At 41.9% G+C, this 22,110-nt stretch overlaps 2 protein-coding genes across 5 annotated transcripts in view; both read right to left on the reverse strand.

Annotated features, from left to right (window-relative positions):
- Positions 1-2,913: 2,913 nt before the first annotated feature.
- adss1 (adenylosuccinate synthase 1) lies at positions 2,914-13,463 on the reverse strand. The gene is made up of 13 exons (XM_084310406.1): positions 13,256-13,463; positions 12,044-12,146; positions 11,887-11,949; positions 11,726-11,776; positions 11,500-11,566; positions 10,648-10,755; positions 10,468-10,549; positions 9,731-9,857; positions 8,984-9,138; positions 6,212-6,336; positions 5,407-5,504; positions 4,963-5,112; positions 2,914-3,244 (listed from the first exon to the last, which is right to left on the reverse strand). The coding sequence occupies exons 1-13, from the start codon at positions 13,454-13,456 to the stop codon at positions 3,192-3,194; spliced, it is 1,383 nt and encodes a 460-aa protein (XP_084166532.1). The 5' UTR covers positions 13,457-13,463; the 3' UTR covers positions 2,914-3,191.
- Positions 13,464-13,787: 324 nt separating this feature from the next.
- LOC311224772 (inverted formin-2) overlaps positions 13,788-22,110 on the reverse strand; it is a 29,760-nt gene continuing 21,437 nt past the window's right edge. Inside the window, exons 15-23 of one of the 4 annotated variants that reach the window (XM_084309883.1) lie at positions 21,715-21,822; positions 20,162-20,232; positions 19,935-20,055; positions 19,556-19,720; positions 19,283-19,385; positions 18,990-19,142; positions 16,278-16,985; positions 15,542-15,595; positions 13,788-14,347 (exon numbers count right to left, since the gene is read on the reverse strand). In XM_084309883.1, the coding sequence (XP_084166009.1) occupies positions 15,543-15,595; positions 16,278-16,985; positions 18,990-19,142; positions 19,283-19,385; positions 19,556-19,720; positions 19,935-20,055; positions 20,162-20,232; positions 21,715-21,822 (1,482 nt within the window). In that variant the 3' untranslated portion in view covers positions 13,788-14,347; position 15,542. Of the gene's footprint in view, positions 14,348-15,541; positions 15,596-15,618; positions 16,986-18,989; positions 19,143-19,282; positions 19,386-19,555; positions 19,721-19,934; positions 20,056-20,161; positions 20,233-21,714; positions 21,823-22,110 lie in introns of those variants that run through there. The other 3 variants (XM_084309884.1, XM_084309882.1, XM_084309881.1) reach the window with 3 other exon arrangements.

Here is a 22,110-nt window from a genome sequence, read left to right on the forward strand (position 1 = left end):
TACCCTATCCCCCCCCCTCACAGTGAGCTGTGGTGTTCCACAAGGAAGCATACTAGGACCGCTACTATTCCTAATTTATGCAAATGACATGTCGTCAGCTTGTGACTGCAACTTGTTCCTGTTTGCGGACGACTCAGCCCTGCTGGTCTCTGACAAGAACAAGTTACAGGTTGAAAAAGCCCTCAGCTCGGAACTAGGCAAAATCTGCATATGGCTCGCCGACAACAAACTATCATTACACATGGGCAAAACAGAGTCCATTCTCTTCGGTTCAAATAACAAACTCAGCAAGACCGACGGCTTCTCGGTTACAGTGGGTGACAATATTATCACAAGGAAGGATGAAATTACCTACCTGGGTTCCATCCTAGAGGCTAATCTTTCCTGTGACAAAATGGCATCCAATGTAATAAAAAAAGTCAACCAACGAACGCGATTCTTGTACCGGATCTCCTCTCTGGTAAACAAGAATACCCTGAAGACTCTAGCAGGAGCACTCATTCAAGGGTACTACGACTATGCTTGCACCTCATGGTACCAAAGCACCTCAAAGGCACTAAAAAACAAATTACAAACATCTCAAAACAAGCTAGTCAGACTACTACTTGACCTGACTCCTAGAACCCACCTCACCCCTGCCCACTTTGACAACCTAGGATGGCTTAGAGTAGACGACAGAGTACAGCAACTTGCAATGGGCCTGGTCTACAAGATACACTACGCGACCAAGGTACCCATGTACATGTCAAAATACTTCCCAAAGGTCAGTGAATACCACGATCACAACACCAGAGGGAGCTCCACAAATCATGTAAAACCCAGATTCGGCTCAAACAAGGGACTAAACACGTTTCGCAATTATGCCACATCAATGTGGAACGCCCTGCCTAAAGCTGTAAAGGAATGTGAATCACTACCCACCTTCAAAAACACTCTCAAAAAACACCTACGTGAGACTGCAATTCGAAACTGGCCCCTACAAATGTCCTAACCTAGTTGTACAGTAAATGACCAAGTAAGGCTTTGTCAATATTCCAATGTACAGTGTAAAATGTGTGTGTGTCCCCTACCCAACCCCCCCCCCCCCCCCACCTCCAATGTACAGCCCTCACCCAACCCCACCCCACCAACCTCCTCCAATGTACAGTTTCTACGCCAAATGTATATACACTCCTTTTCTGGACACTTTTGTATCACAAACAGTACTGTTTTTGCAAATCTGATATGTCATAAATGTATAGATGTAGCAGTACTGTCTATCTGTATGTCATGTATGTCATATATGTTATGATGAATTGAAAATGGGGGACCCTGGTGTAAACAAGACGAAAGTCTTTCTCTGGTCTGCATCCCCTTAACAATTGTATGTATTGAGATGTACTGTACTGTACCCATTCTGCAATCTGTTAATAAACTTTTCAATCAATCAATCAATCAATACATGTCAAAATACTTCCCAAAGGTCAGTGAATACCACAATCACAACACCAGAGGGAGCTCCACAAATCATGTTAAACCCAGATTCGGCTCAAACAAGGGACTAAACACGTTTAGCAATTATGCCACATCAATGTGGAACGCCCTACCCAAAGCTGTAAAGGAATGTGAATCACTACCCACTTTCAAAACCACTCTCAAAGAACACCTACGGGAGACTGCAATTTGAAACTGGCCCCTGTAAATGTCCTTACCCAACTCCCTCCAATGTACAGTAAATGACCAAGTATGGTTTTGTCAATATTCCAATGTACAGTTTTGCTTGTACAGTTGTACAGTGTTCCCATTCTGCAATCTGTTAATAAAGTTTTCAATCAATCAATCAATCTAACATAATGAATTAGTCTAAATAAAATGATTTCATATCTGAAAAACAAGTCGACATATTTACCTTTTTATTGGCTTCTATTCTAACTTAAAGATGATGGGGTAGGCAATTATATATGTATATTTATTTATTTGTATTATTATTATAATTATATTTAGAACATTTGGGTAATATTTGATCTCAATAGCTACCAATAAATCAAATGCTCAGCCAAGTGCCAAAAAACGAATAGCACCATTTGTGTCCCTCGTTGAAAAATACACAGTGTGCAAAATCGCGCCTGCCGATCAGGAAGCTTGAACTGCTGGTACTTCTGGGTGTCTGAGACTATTTCTGTTGGAAATGTAAGCTCACGCTCGCTAATTTATCTGAAATTGCCTACCTCACCTTTAATAACACATATAGACCACTGCAACACTTCCGGTATTCTGAAATCATGGCAGAGAGAGTGGGGGGAGAAAATGAAGGAATGTGGATGAGAGCCTTGACATTTAGAGGTTGTATCTACTGCTGTGGGGGTGCTGGAGACATGATCCAATAGACCTTTATACGCCTGAGTCTCCTGAACACGGAGAGACCAATCCCAAGTCGATTGACACTTTCTCGGCCGAGCTATAGTCACTTTTCCGCACTTACTTCCAAACTCTGCACGTGCAGATTGATAAACATAGATCTATGGACAATCCAGAAAAACTCCATGGGCAATCTGCGCATGCAGAGTTTGGGAGTAGGTGCGGAAAAGTTATTATAGCTCGGCCGAGAAAGTGCCGATCGACTTGGGATTGGTCTCTCTGTGTTCAGGAGACTCCGGCATATAAAGGTCTATTGGATCATGTCTCCAGCACCCCCACAGCCGTAGCTACAACCACTTAATGTCAAGGCTCTCATCCACATTCATTCATTTTCTCCCCGCTCTCTCCTCTATGAGCTCAATGTAACGTGGAAGTGCAGTGGTCTATACCCACTGTAAAATAAAAAACAAACAAAAAACAAAACATTTAGTTAATGTAGACCTCATTGGTTCATATAAGGAGCATAGAGTGTCCACCATTGATCAAATATAGAAGAAATGTATTTGAAAACGAATGTAATGCCTTTTTCTTTATTGCGGCACAGTGGATTGAAATCAGTAATCACCATTAGAATATAAGGAGAGGGATTATTTGCACTATTCTGATGACCAGCACTGTCAACCAAAAAATAGATAATAAAAAAAAATAAAAAAAATAAAACTCACAGTCCACATTGTCCAAAGGTTACAAGTGTATTAGTTCAATAGGATAAGATTATTTCTGCGGTTGAAAACATGTCACATCATGCCACATCCACTGTGCTTCTTCCATCAAGGGCAGGAGAAGGTATTCCCTCAGAACATCTGGATCATACACTCTCTGGACTTCCCAACACCAACCCACTTGACTGTAGAGAGAAAAGGACATCATGTTAAAGAGATTCTACCAGTCAAGTATTCCACTGTGTTTTAGCACAAGGGGTATTTGTAATTAAGCAAGCAGTGCCACCTGCTGGCATCCTTCACATAATGTCACTCTAGGTCCAATGAGAGCTTTTGTTTCAATACTATTGTTACAGAGTGCATCTTAAAGGTGTTATAGGTAACATTTTATGTAGAGTAATAATAATAATAATAATACAAATAAAAAAAATACATTCACAGAGCTTTTAGATAGGTGCGGAATAAAAGTATTACTTCCCCCTCCCAAAGAAATATTGATTCATGAATGTATCATTTAAAAAATGTTTGCAGATCCAAAATGAATGTTGTTATTTACATGTTATGCGTTGCATGTATCGCCTCCCTACTTCCCATTTCCCCACGTGGAATGCACCTGATTGGATAAATTACATGCTGGTGCTCTAGTGCGACATCTTGTGGCAGAATGTTATCTATAACACCTTAACTATAATTATTGTATATTAGAATATGTGCACGATCAGGGGCGGATTTAGGATTGTAGGAGATCCGGGGCTTAGCCCAGATGGGCCCCCCCCCCCCCTTTTTTTTTTTTTTTTTTTTTAATTTTTTTTTTTTTTTTTTATATAATTTTTTTTTTTTTTTTGGCAGGCAAGGGGTGGTTTGGAGGGGGTCCGGCACAACCCCCTCCACGACAGATTTTTTTTGAATTTAATGAACCTGTATGTGCAATTTCCTGCAATATAGAGCCTTCAATCTTGACCAATAAAGCTGCTCTTTTCACTATAAAACTCAGTTAACCATAACGTAGTTATGGTTAGATTTATATATTGGGGGGGGATATATCATATTTTTTATATAATCAAAAAGTGGTAGAGCAAGATCATACCTTTGCTCCCCCAAGTTCAATAGTGGGAGAGCAGAGATGCTCCGAATGCTCTTATGGCCAGGCGTCTATGATTCACTGATACAAAGTAAAATAGTGCAGTGCAATAAAATAGTTAGTCAAATAGAATAAAATAATGCAATAGTGCATTGCAATACAATTGTTATCATCGTATTTTTTCGGGAGGCCGGTAAGGAGTGCATTACAGTAGTCGAGTTGGCTTGAGATAAAGGCATGGATCTGGTTTTCAGCGTCCTTTTGATTTATAAATGGCCGTACTTTAGCTATGTTTCTAAGGTGGAAGAATTAAGTTTTTGTCAACTTGTTGATTGTGATTTAAAGCTTAGGTCTGAGTCTACCATAACACCAAGACTTAACTCACTCAAATACAGTTAGCAGCTGGATAGACCACAGATGGAAATTAGCTTCTGCTAAATCTGGTGCAAACATATTTTCATGTAACAATGATGAATTGTAAAAAAAAAAAAAAAATCATTTTCTTTATTTTTTTTATTTTTTTTAGAATAGATTCGGGGCTTTTCAGAATACATCCGGGGCTTGAGCCCAGGTAGCCACCCCCTAGCTCCGCCCCTGTGCACGATTTCTATGCATTGTGTATACTGTCTACACAATGCATAGAACCTTGAAGAACCTGTTGTATGCTGCACCACTATTACCCTCATGACAACAAAACATGCCCTCTGGTGGATGTTTTTCTCCAAATTATTTTGCAGAACAATGAATATACATTTTTAGTGTAAGCCTCTATCCATTGAGCTAGCCTATTTCAATAGAACCCCTCTATCGTGTTGAACTCACTGGGAACTCCAATGTGGTTCTCAATGAAACGGATGTAGTTCTGTGCCTTGGGTGGGAGATCGTTCCACTTCCTCATTGCAGATGTATCAGTCTTCCAGCCAGGGAAAGTCTCATACTCAACCTCCGTTTTGTGCAGAACCTCCATGTTTGCTATGGATGAATACAATTATTAGAAATCAGCCAATACCATGGCTTCATTAAAGGAACACGCCAACATTATGGGAAATGCGCTTACCATCTTCTCCAGAGTATATAGATGCCAATTTCCTCTCTGTGTGTTCAGTAGAAAGCTATCCAGCTGCAAGCTAGCCTAGTTTAGCACAAATTAATGGAAGCGGATTCAATTAGTATCTATCTACTTGTCTGACTCTGGAGAGGACAGCAAGCAGTTTTTGACTGAAGCAGACCACCTTGTGAGTCTTGGGTTTCCTTCTGTTCACATACCTGGGAAATGGGGAATTCTCTTGCCGTTGAGTTTGTAGGCGACTCCAACTTTAATTTCATCCAACACATCCAGAATGTCAAGTTTTGTCAAAGCAATGCTGAAAGAAAAAATACAACTCTTACAGAAATGTGAATCACTGTCACTCAATTAATTATTGCATGTTGTTTCATTTTCATTTACATCCCTTCAAAATGTTAAGCTGCACTGTGTAAGATAATATAAAACAAAAAAAGCAACAAAAAAGGAAATGTTATCAAGCAAAGTAACTTTGGCTTCTGTTTTAAGTTAAGTCAGTATCTTTATTAATCCCTTTGGGGAAATATGTACTCTACATTTGAGACCCATCCTAAATCTTTAGGAGGAGTGGGCAGCCACACAGTGCGGCGCCCAGGGACCAACTCCAGTTATAATGCCAGGACCTTGGTCAAGGGCAATGGCAGGAAACCTAGCATGCATGTCTTTTGGTGTGGGAGGAAACCGGAGTACCCAGCGGAAACTCACGCAAACATGGGGAGAACATGCTAACTCCACACAAAAAGGCCCCCTGCTGGTTTGAACTCAGGGCCACAGCACTGTTCATGCCTGACCAGAATAACTCGTATGGGCAATTGCACTGTGTTTCATGCATCACTGTTGGGAGGATTTTAGCTTGCTAAAGAAGCAATATTTTTTCATAAAAAAGTTAGATAGTGCAGGTTTAAAGAGGGACATATTAATAAATGCACCCTCACAGCCATGTATAATAATGAAATAGATCTTAAGATTGATTTAAGAGCCTGTCTGTCAACTCCCCTATCCACTCACGCAGTGAAGCCATTGATCATATGGGCGTATCTGAGGATGACCAGGTCCAGCCAACCACAGCGGCGCTTCCTTCCTGTGGTCACGCCCACCTCGTGCCCCCTCGTCTGCAGAAGTTCACCCACCGCCTTAATGAAAACACACAGCTCTTACTCTACAGATCACCAGATTCATCCAATCAATAAAGTCAAACCACATTCAATAATACCTATTCATGTCCACTCAATCAATCGATCAATACCACAGATCTATACACATAAGAAAGTACATTAGACATTATTTCCACAAGGCATGAGGGATTAAGTTGAGGCATGCTGACCTATAGTCTAGTCCATGTCCAGTTCTCATGTTAGGTAACGTTACCCACACGTCTATCTTGAACCCAGACTCCTGCCCTAAATTTATCCCCCCCATAACATGTGATCTGCATACGAGTGTTTGAGTAGGTCTCTCACAAAATCAGACAGCTGCCACAATCAGCTAGCAAATGTCTCTTCCACCGGGCCTTTGCAGCGTGTGTGCGAGTCATATGATCATAAACATACTACTATACATATCAACCTCGTCTTGAGCCACAAAGGACAGTGGCTGTGTGTGAGGCTGAGCAGACCTCAGGCAGTGATCACTGTGTTACACAAGCAGCCTTCCATCCGCTAGGAGGCTCACATGAAGCAAAGTAGGAACAGATTTAATAAAGGCCAATGACCTGTTCCATTATCCTTGTAATTGCAGTTGTTTCTTGAACAGGACATGAAACTATCTTTTTAATGTATTTATTTATTTATTTATTTATTTATTTATTTATTTATTTATTTATTTATTTATTTATTTATTTATTTATTTATTTATTTATTTATTTATTTATTTATTTATTTATTTATTTATTTATTTATTTATTTATTTATTTATTTATTTATTTATTTGAATAAACAGGCCACAGTGGCTTGCAGATAAAAAATGTCATCAGTCAGTATAATTTATTTTTAAGAATAGTGTAATGACCGTGGATGCCTAGACTCGCTAGCCCTTGGCTAATGGGTCGGACCCTTTAGTCACCTGGCAATCCGGGTTAGATTTAGCTGAATTTGCTGCAATAGAATAAAACACATGTTGGCTACCTGCCAAAGCAATTAATAGAGTTGATAGGCTGATAGGGTACTACGACTATGCTTGTACCTCATGTACCAAAGCACTTCAAAGGCCCTAAAAACAACACTACAAACATCACAAAACAAACTGGTCAGACTACTGCTTGACCTTACTCCTAAAACCCACCTCACCCCTGCTCATTTTGACAACCTAAGATGGCTTAGAGTAGACGACAGAGTACAGCAACTTGCAATGGGCCTGGTCTACAAGAAGATACACTACACCACAAAGATACCCATGTACATGTTGAAATACTTCCCAAAGGTCAGTGAATTCCACGACCACAACACCAGAGGGAGTCCCACAAATCATGTTCAACCCAGATTCGGCTAAAAACAAGGGACTAAACACGTTTCGCAATTATGCCACTACAATGTGGAACGCCCTACCCACAGCCGTAAAATAATGTGAATCCCTACCCTCCTTCAAAACCGCTCTCAAAGAGCACCTACGGGTGACTGCAGTTTATTCCCCCTCGCATGTATATATATTTCTTTATGATCTCTTTCTCTTAAACAGTACTGTATATTTGTATATCTTGTATGTCATAAATGTCTGGATGAATTGAAAATGGGGGACCCTGATGTAAACAAGACGAAAGTCTTTTTCTGGTCTGCATCCCCTTATCCCCTTAACAATTGTTTGTATTGAGCTGTACTGTATTGTACCCATTCTGCAATCTGTTAATAAAGTTTTCAATCAATCAATCAATCAATCAATCAATCAATCAATCAATCAACCAGCATTCAGCTAGTGGTTTATTCATTCCAAGCCCTGCAGTTAAACAACACATAGTGGAACAATTTTTTTTATGTACTTTTTCTCCCCATTTTCAATTTTTCCCCCCCGTCCCCAATTTCGTATTGTCCAATTCTACCCTCCCCTGTCTCGAACGTTGTTAGGCCATACCTCCCACAAGCCGGCTGCAATGTGGACGAAGCCTTGCATCACGTGTCCCCTCCTGCACAGCGCGATCTCTCAGCGGCGAGGGTCTGCGTGGGAGGGACGCGTGAATACCAAACCAAGCCGCATTTCTCGGAGACGCTCTCTGATTGGCCGACGCCTGTTTCTACACTGGTTAAGCTTAGGCACTCTTCAAAGTTGGTTAAGGTTAGAGTTTGTCTTAGAGCGTGACGGCAAGTTCTTTCGACGGTTAAGCTTAGGCGCTCTTTCGAAGTTGGTTAAGGTTAGAGTTTGTCTTAGAGCATGGCGATAGAACGCCAGGTGGTTTGCAGGCTGTTTGACGTGGAAATGGGCAAAGACACAGCTCGTCACGGATTGGGCAAACGCGTCAGTGGACAATCAGAGTGCGTCAGTCACTGCCAATCAGAGAGCGTCTCCGAGAAATACGGCTTGGTTTGGTATACACGCGGGAGGGACACGCCGCCCTCGTCGCTTCCTGATTCTACTGCGCAGGCGCACCAACCGACCTGTAGGAGTCCACAACGTCCGATCCCCACCCACCAGCTTCCCACCCCCTAATACTGCCAATTGCATTAGTATGAACGACCAGCCAAGCTGGTAGCAACGCCGAGAGCTGGGCTCGAACCCAGCATCTCCTGCGTTGGTGGCGAGCGCCTTGCCCACTGCGCCACCTAGCCGCCCCATAATGGAACAACTTCTTACGTTCAGCTGTTCTGTGGGGAAGGCCCCGATTCCCACCCTGGTGGTGTAGGCCTTTGAAACACCAAACACATCGCCGATATTCAGGGGAGGGATGCCAAGACCGGTGCATGCCCCGCCCACGGTGCAGTTTGAGGATGTCACGAAAGGATATGTACCTAAAGAGAAAGGAAGCAATTCCATCACTATAGCACAGAGAAATATTTCACTTCACAGCATCTGTAGTCACTGGCATGGTTAGTCAGTGACATGGTTAGTCACTGGAGCCAATGGTCAACAATGAACTCAACCATAAAGGTATGGTTTCCTTCTGTAGAAAGAGTTATTTTTCTGATAACAGTATCAATGCATTGTTAACCCGTAACAATGTGCATACAAGCTTAATATTCCTTATGATACTATGAATACATGCAATTCAAAGTTATTGCCGTGTTTTCTTTCAAACTAATTTGGTCGTGGAGGTCAGCAACTGTTAGTTGTAAGCTATATGTTGATAGGAGTGTGATCTCATCACAGGCGACCCCATCAGACCTCTTATCTCATCACCGATGACCTCATCAGACCTCTCATCTCATCACCAATGACCCCAGCTGACCTCTTATCTCCTCACCGATGACCTTACCAGACCTCTTATCTTATCACTGATGACCCCATCGGACCTCTAATCTCATCACTGATGACCTCATCAGACCTCTTATCTCATCACTGATGACCTCATCAGACCCCTATTCTCATCACTGATGACCTCACCAAAGTCAATGTCGAGAAGAGCAGCGTTGGCTCCTTCAACCAGAACTTTCTTCGGGGGTCCGTGGAGAGCTTCATACATGTAGTAGACCCCGTCTCTCACCATCGGCCGCAATCTCTCGCCGTACTCCTGGAGAAGAACAGGAGAACAGAGAAATCAATTAGGGATATTGTAATAAAACGGGGATATCAAATGCACACCCATATCGTTGAGGTGGTAGTTAAATGGTTACTACAAGGTTTCACACTCATGACTCTGATGCCAAGCTTGTCTGTATTATGTATCTCTGTTATATGTCAGTTAGTAGGTAGGTGTGTAAACCTACCCACGTTGTATTGTCTTGTTTTGTTTTGTTTTTGTTATTGTTTTGTTGTTTATATTCTGTTTGTATCTGTGATCAGGCTCCCTCCAAAAGCTTTAAATAGCTTCTTGGGAGACCTGGCACATGCACACAATTTGCGACATTGATATCACATGAGGATACTCGCATGTAAATGTATCGTGTGTGTGTGTGAATAAATTCATTCATTCATTCATTCATTCATTCATTCATTCATTCATTCATTCATTCATTCATTCATTCATTCATTCATTCATTCATTCAAGCTGTTATTAATCAAGTCAACAAATGGTTCGATAGCCAATAAGCTATGTTCATCAGGGTTACACATTATTTATTAAAATAGTAGACCATCAATTAAACACTGAATAGTAATAATTATTTTTAAGCATCACATACCTTGAGTTTCTTTAGCTGGTCCTCAACATCAACTTTCAAGGATGGATACATGGATTGATACTGATGGACAAGGTTCTTAAACCTGAAAAGAATCCCCACAATTCAATTAATCATAACCCGTTCACATCAATGCCCCATTGGGTAGATTTGGTCTTGTTTGATAATGTACACCATTCGCACCTGGCAGAGAAGTCCTTGAAGTCACCCATGAGGTCACACACGCGCAGGCCTGTGCGAGATGCTTTGCTGGAATATGTGGGTCCAATGCCCTTCTTGGTTGTTCCAATGCTGTTAGGATGAAACACAAACCAAGCCAAGTTGATTTGAAAAGACATCTTGCATATATCATAAATAATATTATTATCATAGATGACTATTTGATGATTCGATTGCTATAGTCTTATGCTTCCATATGCTTAGTTTTCAGTGATTTTTTTCACATTTGATCAGTTAATTTATATTTAAGAAAATGTCTCTGGAATCACAACAATTCATACATATCTACTGGTCTTTGATAAACTAGATGTAGTGGTTGTTCATTAGCAGGAGAACAATGTAAGAAAGGCAGGCAAATTGACAATTTCATGTTTAAACAGACCCTTTGGTTAGTCGATGAAAACCCTACTGAATGAAGGATCTCTGTAATTTCCCTCAAATTACTAGCTAGCCTGGATGTAAAATGTCTACACAGTATTACAGAGATACCATTTTGAACTGGATTGCCATTTTCAAATGACCTCTGAGTTCACCGAAAGACAGATAACACAGGACAGAACCGATAGATCATTTCTCAGGGTTCTTTTTACCTCCCAGACATAAAGAATCATAGACATGGCAGATTCATACTGGATTACAATTGGAGATGATAATAGTTACAATTACAGGAGCTCTCCCAGTAAAACAGAATCCAGTTCGAATAAGGCGTTATAATTTCTTCAGCTGGGAATCACAGCACATAGTATTGTCAAATATATGGATTATTCAATGTGAAATGCACATTTCTGGTCTGTTGTAATGATTAGGAATCCTTACTTTTGCCCTTCTTGCTCTTGTCTCTGGGTCTCCTGCAGGCCATCGACAACCTGGTGGAAATCAAACACTGTGTAGAGACATAAACAAGTCAGACAAATGTCACCTCAGAGACCACAAAACAAGTGCTTTTATGCAGGTTACTGTAATCATGGTGGACTCCTACTTTGGACAGCAGATGTCTGATAGAATCTAACATCTAATAGCATCACACACACACATCACATACCAAGATGGGCTCTGTCTGACACGATCAGTCTCTTGTCCCAGCCTTTGAGACCTGGTCGGAGAGTGGATACAATAAGACACATCAAGGGATGTTGTAAGGGTACATCAGTTTACACTCATCAATAATGTGTACAACAAAGTGTATTCTCCTAGTCAGAATACCTTTCTTCTCGTTCTTGTCGCCCTCCTCGAACAAACCAGGTAAATGTATGACCACGCCATTACCTGAGAGAGACCAAATAGAGTGATGATTGTATTAACGATATCTGACGAAACACAGGAATATGACTGTTTGAACAGTCTCAACAGAAACACTTACCGATGAGGGATATGCTTTTGGAGTTGATGATTCCACTGGGGAGAAGGTGGAAGTCATATTCTTTGCCGTCCACTACCACGGTGTGTCCGGCATTGTTACCCCCCTAAAGATATACAAAAATAAATCAAATAAAAACAAGTGATTGTATGATATACTGCACCGAGACACACTATGAGGGGAAAACCCAAAACATCCACAGTAGATAATATATCCTAGTACACATTTATCTTATTTTAGTAAGAGGGTAATAGCCTCTTAAGCCTTCCCCTCCCTAATTCCCACTCTCCCCGAACAACCCCCACCACCTATTTTAACAGACTTGGCTGGTGCTGGTAGACCCTCCACTCTGTGCCCTCTGGCTAAGACCTGGCCTTCTCACATGTCAAGCCACCCTGGGAATGTGACCCCACACCAGCCCAGCGGGTGGGGCTGCAAGGCCTCCAGTACACAGGGTGCCCGGTCAGATAGTACACCATAGCAACTGTACTGGTCCGGCCACTGCTTTCTGGGCAGAATGTATATAACTTCTGTGACTGCACAGAAACAGGTCTTTCTCGTTAATATGTTATTATTATTATCATTTATCCTGCATGCCTTTATGATTCATGTTATATAACTTTACCCTCAGCTGCAGTTCATGATTTGACCCTATCAGTCCACTTTTTCATTTGCCTAATGGATTTTTGTCATATAACAGATCGTTTGAATGCATTGTTGATGTAGTCCAATCTTCTCCTCAACATAATAGGTGTCAGAGAAAGTTCACCCCACGTTTAGGTACAAGAATAAATAGAATTCCAGCTCAGGTTCCACATGTTACAGCAGTGTTATTACAACTATTAAGGGACAAATACATGCATGCAGTTGTGGTATTTCTAAATGTTAAGAATTTAAATTTGTGTTGAAGTCCATGTTAACAAGTATTAAATTACTTTTATTTCTTCATGTATTCCAAGTTCAACAAAATGTGTTTGACTATACAAAAAACGTTTATTTTTATTTGTTATTCAACACAACGAAAGAGCTGCATCAAAAGTGTTCAACTCTGCACCTGTTACACTTTACTTGGCCGAGTAGCCCATGTGACAAATGCCATCGCGTTTATAGCCTATACGCGGAATAAACAGGCCTAGAGACCAAAACACAAATGTAGCCGAGCGCCATTGCATACAATTTGGCATTAGGTCAAAAATCACAAGCCCAAATAAATACCTGACATCTGCAGACCAGGTCAGCTTCAGTCGCCAACATATCGACGACTTTCCCTTTGCCTTCATCTCCCCATTGCGCACCAAGCACCACAGTCACTTTGTTCCCTGTGTCGTTCCGTGGTCGCTTCACCCCCGTCCCGCTAGGTGCATTTTTATAACTTTTATGTTCTTTATGTTCTTTTGCCGACCAGGAAAACGACATGATCGTGGCTTAGTCTGTCCGTCTGGCGCAGACTAGACTTGTTCCAAGTGCAGCATTGCCATATCAGTAACTTCATATAGCCATATGATGTCACTGTCAGAGCCAGGCGCGCAGTGCGCAGCTCTTTGGCGCACGAGCTGTCAATGTCACCAAGGCTTACAGTGAAAAATGATAGCCTATAGCTGGCATATATACTCTAGTATAGTCTACTCTATACACTACTATAAACAAAGGTCGAAGTCAAGAAAAAGAACAGTTGAACTGGGAAGCCACCTTTATTAAAAGATATTCAAACATTACAAGTTGGTATACCAGCAAGCAGTGTACCATGTCTTATAAGAGAGTATCCTGATAATACAAAGAAACAAGGTGTTGACATAACACCAAGCAGTTATTCTACTGCCAAATGTTTCAAAAGGTATGCTTTAGTTTCACATTGCTGCCACGTGGAGTTTCATACTGTATTATGCTTAAAGTTATGGGCATCATCACTTTGGAAAAGACATTAAACACATGTTTTGACAAATGTACAAAATAACAAATAAAACATTAACTTTTATAATCAAAAAATATTAATTCTCATATACATTATAAATCATTTACATAAAAAGTGACATGTTTATTTCCAGGCTGTGCATATAGCCTCACGTTTCTTTAATATTTTTTTCTTGGGTCTAAAAAACAAAACATATTGCAGGTTTAAAATTCTCCACACCCTTTTTTTTTCCAACAGCTGAAAATCATCCAAAGGAAGACTGTTTTTATCCTCCTGAACCGAGCGATATAGTAAGAGTCTATAGAAAACAATACTGCAGTCCAGAGCAGAGATCCTGCACGTAATTAACAGCTCAGCTCAACCTTTCCTTTTCGACTTCCTCTTCCGGGAATTTCCTAGGGAAACAAAAACTTAAAATGAAAAGATGGAACTGATCAAATATGACACATATATCAAATGGGATCAAAGAAGACTTCTACAAATACCCTCAAGGGAAATGGTCACTGTCACCATATCAGTCACTGTCGCAGTACATAGAGTTGGTAACTCAGAAGTATTTAGGAGAAAAAACAAGATGACTGATGTATATGATTTTATTTATGATTGTGAAAGCAAAAACAAGGCTATATCCAAAGAAATATACATATATACAACAATGCTAGTGGTGAGTATAGTCAACAATGTCTAGTAAAGACAGATGAACAAGGAACACAAAGAGTTTACACCGGAAGTCTATAAGGCCCTTGTTAGTAGGTTAAACACAGGCCCATCGGAGGGTTGGGCATCAGGACAACATAGAGACGGACACAGCACAGTCTTCACAAGCTGAAAGCCTCCCTACGATGAGAAAACATTATCCATGTTGTATCGACTTCATGGCACAGTTACAAAGAGGATTCGCAGTGCACACACAGTACTCTTCAGGATTACGTTTGATTCAACGATCCACGGCAATTAAAGAACACAGCAGCTTATGACAAGCATGCTGGTTCACCCGCTATATTAAGAGCTTAAAGGAACACGCCAACATTTTGGGAACATCATGTTAGCCTAGCTTAGCACAATGAATGGAAGCGGACATGGCCGGTTAGCCTTCGTGAGAGAGGTGTTAGTTGGACAATGCCTATAGCTAACCGGCCATGTCCGCTTCCATTCATTGTGCTAAGCTAGGCTAACATGCAGCCAGATATTTTTCTACTGAACGCACAGAGAGAAAACTGGTAGACGAAGACGATAAGCTAATTTCCCCAAATGTTGGCATGTTCTTTTAACTTGATAAACCATTAACTTTGCAACAAAGGGCCTTAAATGAACACACCAACATTATGGGAAATTAGAGTCAGACAAGACGATGGATACCAATTTCCTCTCTGTCCGTTCAGTAGAGAACTTGTCCTGACTCTGGAGAAGATGGTAAGTGCATCTCAAGAGACAGAGAGGGAGTGTTTAAAAGCTGGACAGGACAAATTAAACCAGATTTTAGTCAAGACAAACGCATGTTATTTATTTGGCGTTAAGAGATTGGCACCGATTGAGATTAGATTGATGTTCCTGTCTGTTAGTTCAGTCAACAGATTCACTTGACCTACCTCACTGCAATACACAGGCATTTTTATGCTTAGTGTGTCCTTTCCCACTGTTACCTTTAGTGTTTTAGAGGGGAAAAGACAACAAACCGATAATGAAAAGGGATATAGTGTTTTATGTATAAAAGACAAAAATAATAATAAAAACAAAAAATTATACAATGAACACTGAACTTCAAATCAAAATGTGACTTGTGACACGTTGATTTCTCCAAAATCATAATAATAGGATCAATTGTCATGCAAAATATTGATCAACAAAGACTGGGAACCTAGCGCATAAAAAGTAGGACGTAAAATGTAATAAAAACCATAAAACTAAAAACAGAGGATCCTTTAAAACAGTGATTCTCAAAGTGGGGTCCGGGGTCCCCCAGGCATCCTTGAGAGGGTTCCAGTGGGTCCCCTGAAAAGTGTGGAATAGTTTAATGTCACTAATATTTTATCATTAGCCCAATGAGAGAATGCATAAGAATGACTATTTTGATGTTTCACTCTCTCCTCTGTCATCTCCCCACCTACAGTAAAGACGGCCTGCTCTTTCCTGCTCACATCCAACAACAAACCCCTTCTCAGAAGGGGGTCCCTGGAACTAAATTCTCTCAAATGGGGGGTCCCTGAACTACCATGTGTCTATTTAGAGGTCCCAGACACAAAAAAAGTTTGAGAACCACCGCTTTAAAATATGTAGAAAGACTACAGCTGCAAGCATGATCCTTATTTGAATTAAATGGATTACCTTCTTGACTCTTCTTCTTGTTTCGTCTAAAGAGTTTCTGCCGTGTCTTTGGTTCAGACTTGAGGGGGGAGGAATCGGATGCGGGCAGCGCCTCAGACACCGACGACAGCGGCTCCTCCGAACCCAGTCCGTCTGGGACGTCGAACGCCTGGAGGCTCTCGCTAACAGACGTCTCGCCGTTTTTGGGGTCCGACTGTTCTCCGCCGAAAACCTCATCCTGGTCAGTCCCGTCTCCCAGCATGCTCTCCTGCTCTTCTTCAGCCCCTCCTTGTCCCATGTTCTCAGACAAACTCTTTATTATTTTATCGCTCCCTTCATTTTGCCCAATTCCCACCACCTCGCTTTTACTGTGATCCTGTACATTCATGTCTATGTCGGCATCAATGCTTCGACACGTTCCGTTTAGCGGACACTCCACGACGCTATCCACAGCGAGCATCACATCCTCAGTTACTATGCTGTCGTTTCCATTTATGATGGCCTCTACCAGGTCAGAGTTGGAGAAGGTAGATGGGGTTTGGTTGTCGATGAGGACACTGGGCTCAGACCCAGTCATAAATGAGCTGTTCGTGGGGAGGCTCGGCTGAGGCTCCCTGCCCGTCCGGGGCTCAGATCCCTCTGCTTGATGAGTGCTGGGACCTGGGAGAGTGGGGGCTGTTTCTGGTGCTAAGGATTTGGCTTCTTCTTTTACAGCTTTTACAATTGGGCCTGTAGAAGGGGGATAGATGAGTACTGGAAGCATCAACATCGAAAGTGCATTACACAGAGACCATTATCATCATCATTAACACTTTCAGTGCCAGCCATAACGTTGATTAATGTCCTTAAGTGCCATCATCCACTTCAATGATAGCGTTAAAAACGCATAATCTATGTTTTAAATTATGGCTATGTGTCTAATCTGCCCGTCGCTTATCAATGACATTGTCGAAACAGATTTTTTATTTTTATTTTTAAATCGGTTCATATCCTTTTTATAGCATTTCGAAAAGCGATAGTTTTCTCGAAAATTTTCGGAAAATAGAAAGATTCCCTCATAAACGGCATTTATTGGAATATTCTCGAATACACTAGACACGTCGTCATTTGTCTGCCTATTTATGAATCGTTTTCAAATAAACGCTAGATTATCGATAGTATATGTGTACTTATGCACGCTATAGAAGCGAGCTGAGAAATCGATTCTCTCATTTCCTCAACAGCACACACACACGGGACACGCTGTTATCTCAGTGAATACAGCTCTGATTATCCTAAAACTGGTAACATAGACTCCTTACCTTAGATCAGATGTTCTCCAAAAAGATTATTCCAATTCCTGATCGCCATTCCAAATATCGATCGCGTTTATTGATTGATTATTGGCTGCTGTAAATATATATTCCAGGCTGCTTTCCATCTCGCGATCATTTCCCTGTTAATCAGATCCCTCGCCAGCATAGTGGAGCGAGGAGGCTCCCCCTCCACAGATCCACCAGTATAATCGAATGGCCTGCAGTTACACAGGGATAGACGATAGGGGGCGGTATTTTCCCATCGGAGCTCCTAGAGGGGCTGCTGTACCAACGGGAGACTCGGTTGATGAAATATGAATTCAGATCGCTAATAAAATGACAATTCGCGTCGTCGGCACTCAACGGGGGGCATGAAAAGACGACATAACACGTCGCTGGCACTCAAAGTGTTAAGATGGAAGGGTTACTTAAAATAGCAAGTCAAGAAGCATAGGGGCACTTCGCTGAAAAACAATGCTGATTTATTTTGCACATAATCTCATAGGCTCTAAACCGTTTTGCACACATTCATTTAGCTTGAATATGGCCACCAGTGATGTCATCAGAGGACACAGAATCCTTATGTTGTGTTAATTACAGCTCAAAGAAATAGATAAAAATAGAGATAGGGATTGCAATAGGGATTTCTTCATCTCCAAACGTATGTATATTTCTCTCCCACCCACCCACCCACCCCCTCCTAATGTACAGTCCCCTCCCCATCATATGTATATACTCTGTCAGGATCTATGGGTAACAGTACTGTATATTTGAATACCGTTTATGTCACAAATGTATCAGTACTAAATACCTGTATGTCCCTATGCCACAAATGTCATGTATGTTGTGTATGTCATAAATGTCAATATGAATTGAAAATGGGGGACCCCGATGTAAACAAGACAAACGTCTTTCTCTGGTCTGCATCCCCTTAACAATTGTGTGTATTGAGCTGTACTGTATTGTACCCATTCTGCAATCTGTTAAATAAAGTTTTCATTCATTCATTCATTCATTCAATCGAGCTGACATTAACACAACACAAGAATTCAGTGTCCTCTGATTACACCGGGGAGGAGATATTCAAACTCATTAACTCTCAATAACTCAAACTAAATGAATGTGCGCAAAACTGTTTACAGCCTTGGGTTATGCGTGACATTATGTGCAAAATACATCTGCATTGTTTTTCGGTAAAAACTGCCCTTTAGGAGTGGTTAATGCATGGTTAATGACACAGCCAGCCTGACCAAACAACTTAACGATGGCGTTAGTATAGTGAGATGACTGGATGGCAGGAGAGCACAGGCATGCAGCAGCATTGTTTTATTGTTTTTATTAAGGATCCCACAAGCATGCAGCAGCATGGCCAGTTACGACTGGTTAAGTGGCACAGGAGATGAGCTGCGGATGGAGGCCACAGTCGTCTCGTCCTTACCAGGCGGGCCGGTATCCCTATGCTTTTCACTAGAGGGGGGGCTTTCCAAATCGCACCTGGGCCGCGTCTTCCTGAGGCTGAACCCGTTCCTGATGTCTGCCAGGAGGTGGTCGATGATGCAGCCATCGTCCGGGGGTGGCAAGCCCTTCTTGACTGGTGACAGAAAGCCAAGGGGGGGAGGGGAGGCGTTAAGACAAACTATACAACCACATCAACGTTAGAAAACATGAGTTGGCTTCATTTCTAGCACAGCCCCAGGGGCGAAGGGACGAGGGCGGGGTGCCACAACTCACTTATTTTCCCATTCTCCCCCTTCTGTCTCTTGGACTCCTCCTCTGCAAGCTGCTTCTTCCTCTTCTCTGCCTTGACTGCCTGCTCTTTCCTGCTCTTATTTTCCTGGGGGCATGAAAGAGAAGGACAAGTAGAACCCTCTCCATATTAACGTTTCACAATTATACAGGTCATCTACAACTATGGAGAGGCCACAGATGCATGACCATCTGTCACAATAATGGACGGACAATCGTGCGGCAACCGCCATCGCCAAGGTTGACCTTCCCCCTGACCTTCAGGGCCTTGATGAAGAATCCTCTGAAGGTCTTGATGTTTCCAAAAAGCTCATCTAGTGAGAGCTTGGTGACGTCCTCACACAGGTAGAGTGCCAGGTCACCTTTCTTCCGCTCGATCTGAGTGAATTGCTCCTCCAAAGCTCTGCAAGCATTCAGGCTTTCCTGATTAGTGAGAAAAGGGGGAGACCGTGCGAAGCATTTAGATTCCAAAACCATTTCAGTTTCAGTGAATCCATCAAGAGACAAAGCAGCCCCGAATCACAACCCCACAGTTTTGAATTTAATTGTTTTCATACTAAAACATTATGAAACTAATGACAACATTGGGTTCCAAATTCAGAGCTAGAGCCAAAGTAGAGGACTTTATATTTGTTACCTCGATAACTTCTGTATATTGCCGCTTTACATCCTCCGCAGAGTTGGACACCTTATTAGCTGCGTCCTTCAGACGCTCGTGTAAGGCACTCGCTTCGGCCTGAATAGATTCCAGGTTAACTCTGAAGAAGAAGAGGATTTCTAATGTCAAAGAACGGATCCATCGAGGACCAATTGAAGATTGAAAAACACAAGCTGAGGTAGATAGGATAGGATTGTTATATGTACCCTGCTGCCTTCTCACAGATCTCCATGTCATCTGGCAGCCCCAACAACTCTGGGTGATTCAGCTCCGCTATCTGTGCAAAAATAACCCACCATTAAAATATGTTTGAGACTGTGGGGCGAATTCACAAAGAATGGATTGCGAGCGCTAATAGCACCCTTAACTGCGCGCATTTCTCCTGATTTGCTCCAGCACAGTTGGCTCGCGGAGCAGTCTGCACCTGCCAGCACTGTTGGCAGATATTAGGAAGGGGAAAAACTAAACCTGAAATGAGGGAGAGGGAAGCTCTTAAATCCAATGCACACGGTGGGCGATTTTTGCCAGGCCGTTATTGCTGTTATTGCTTCCATTGTTATGAATGAGAGAACCCACACAGCAGGAGATTTTCGAGCGACAATCACGGAGCAAGTTCACAATGAGGAAATAACATGACTTATACTGGTGTATCATGCGTAATATAAATGAATTCATCAATACATTCATTGATCAATAACCTACGTATTATTACCATGCTATTTATGTTAGTTATTAATTAACTAAGTTAGTTTGTCATTTATATTTGAAGAATTTTTTAGTAAGGTGAATAACCTCTCAAGCACTCATTGCTTTTTTCACTCACTCATTTGTCATGTTATTCAATAGGCAGTGTCCTCAAATAACTTAATTTATCAGTAGTGACGAATTTCTCAATTATCCACTTGAAATAATTAATCAAAATGACCAATCTAACGAATTTTGTTTGCTCATAATAGCCTACTGCTGAATAACATGGACAAATAAATTGTAAATAATTTTGAGCAGACCTGTCCATGGTGCTGAATCTTTAGACCGAAGTTAGGCACTGTGCCAGTGAGAAAGTTGTATTTAATGTTAAGAATTAGTTAAGAGAATAGAACCCATATTATCATACTATAATATATATATATATATATATATCATTATACCAGGGGTCACCAACACGGACCACATGAGTCGTCCGCGGCAAGATTTGCGTTTCCAATACAATTTAGCCTCTTTCATTTCTCCATCACCGCAAATCCGGCCCTCGGGACAATGCATTGGGGACGAGATCTACCCCTGTGAATATTATTGCGCAGATCGTAATACGGGCGCAAAACCGGCGATATTTTCCCACGTCGTGCCCCGACCTTTTCCCCCGAAGTTTCTTTTCACACATTTTTCCATGCGCATGTTGCTTAGTTACCACCAGATCTCTGAAGATGTAAATAGCGCCGCTTTAACTGCGCAGTGCAATTAGCGCCGGCCTTTGTGAATTGAGAGTGTTTTTTGACAAAGCTCATTTGCATAGAAAGGGGCACAAGGCACCCATATTGCCTCATTTAAATACCCACAAATAGCACCGGACACAATGCTGATGGAACGCAGTTACCACCTCATTTCACCCGTTGCGCTTCCTTTGTGAATAGCAAACTGTGTTTCAGAGCTATTTGCGCCAGCTAGCGTCAGAAAAAGCTGTGCAATCCCTTTGTGAATTCGCCCCTGTGAATTTCATTATTCAGAGCAGGGAGGGCCACTGTGAGCTATAGGAGTGTACCTCCAGGATGTGATGGAGCAGGGTGATGCGACTCTTGTTGGCCTTGGTCTCAGTCAGCTTGAGCAGAGAGCTGATCTTGAAGCCTTCTGCATTCCCCGTGTGGCTCCCCTGAAGACAGACAGATCGCTTATTAAGAGTGAGTAAAAGCTCAGTCTAAAATATCAGCCCTGGGAGGTTACAACAGGGGTTCCCAGGCGGTTAGGTGGCCGAGCGGAGATTGCGTTCGTCACCAGCCCCGGAGCTGAGCTGGATTTGCCTGTTCGAATCCAGCTCACAGCTCCGGGGTTGTCACCAGCTTGGCTGGCCGTCTGCACTGATACAATTGGCTGTATCAGAGGGTGGGAGAAGCTGGCGGGGTGGGTCCGGGTCGTTGTAAACAGCGACTCCTACAGTTCG

Source organism: Notolepis coatsorum, assembly GCF_963971535.1.
Source record: "Notolepis coatsorum genome assembly, chromosome: 3".
In the NCBI taxonomy this organism is placed as follows: domain Eukaryota; kingdom Metazoa; phylum Chordata; class Actinopteri; order Aulopiformes; family Paralepididae; genus Notolepis; species Notolepis coatsorum.

Coding starts and splice junctions, on each gene's coding strand:
- adss1 (XM_084310406.1), bottom strand. CDS start 13,456: ATGTCGTTTTCCTGGTCGGCAAAAGAACATAAAGAACATAAAAGTTAT. Junction 6,337..8,983: donor TCCCCACAGAACAGCTGAAC/GTAAGAAGTTGT, acceptor GTTTTCATTAAG/GCGGTGGGTGAACTTCTGCA. Junction 5,113..5,406: donor GAGAATTCCCCATTTCCCAG/GTATGTGAACAG, acceptor ATTCATCCATAG/CAAACATGGAGGTTCTGCAC.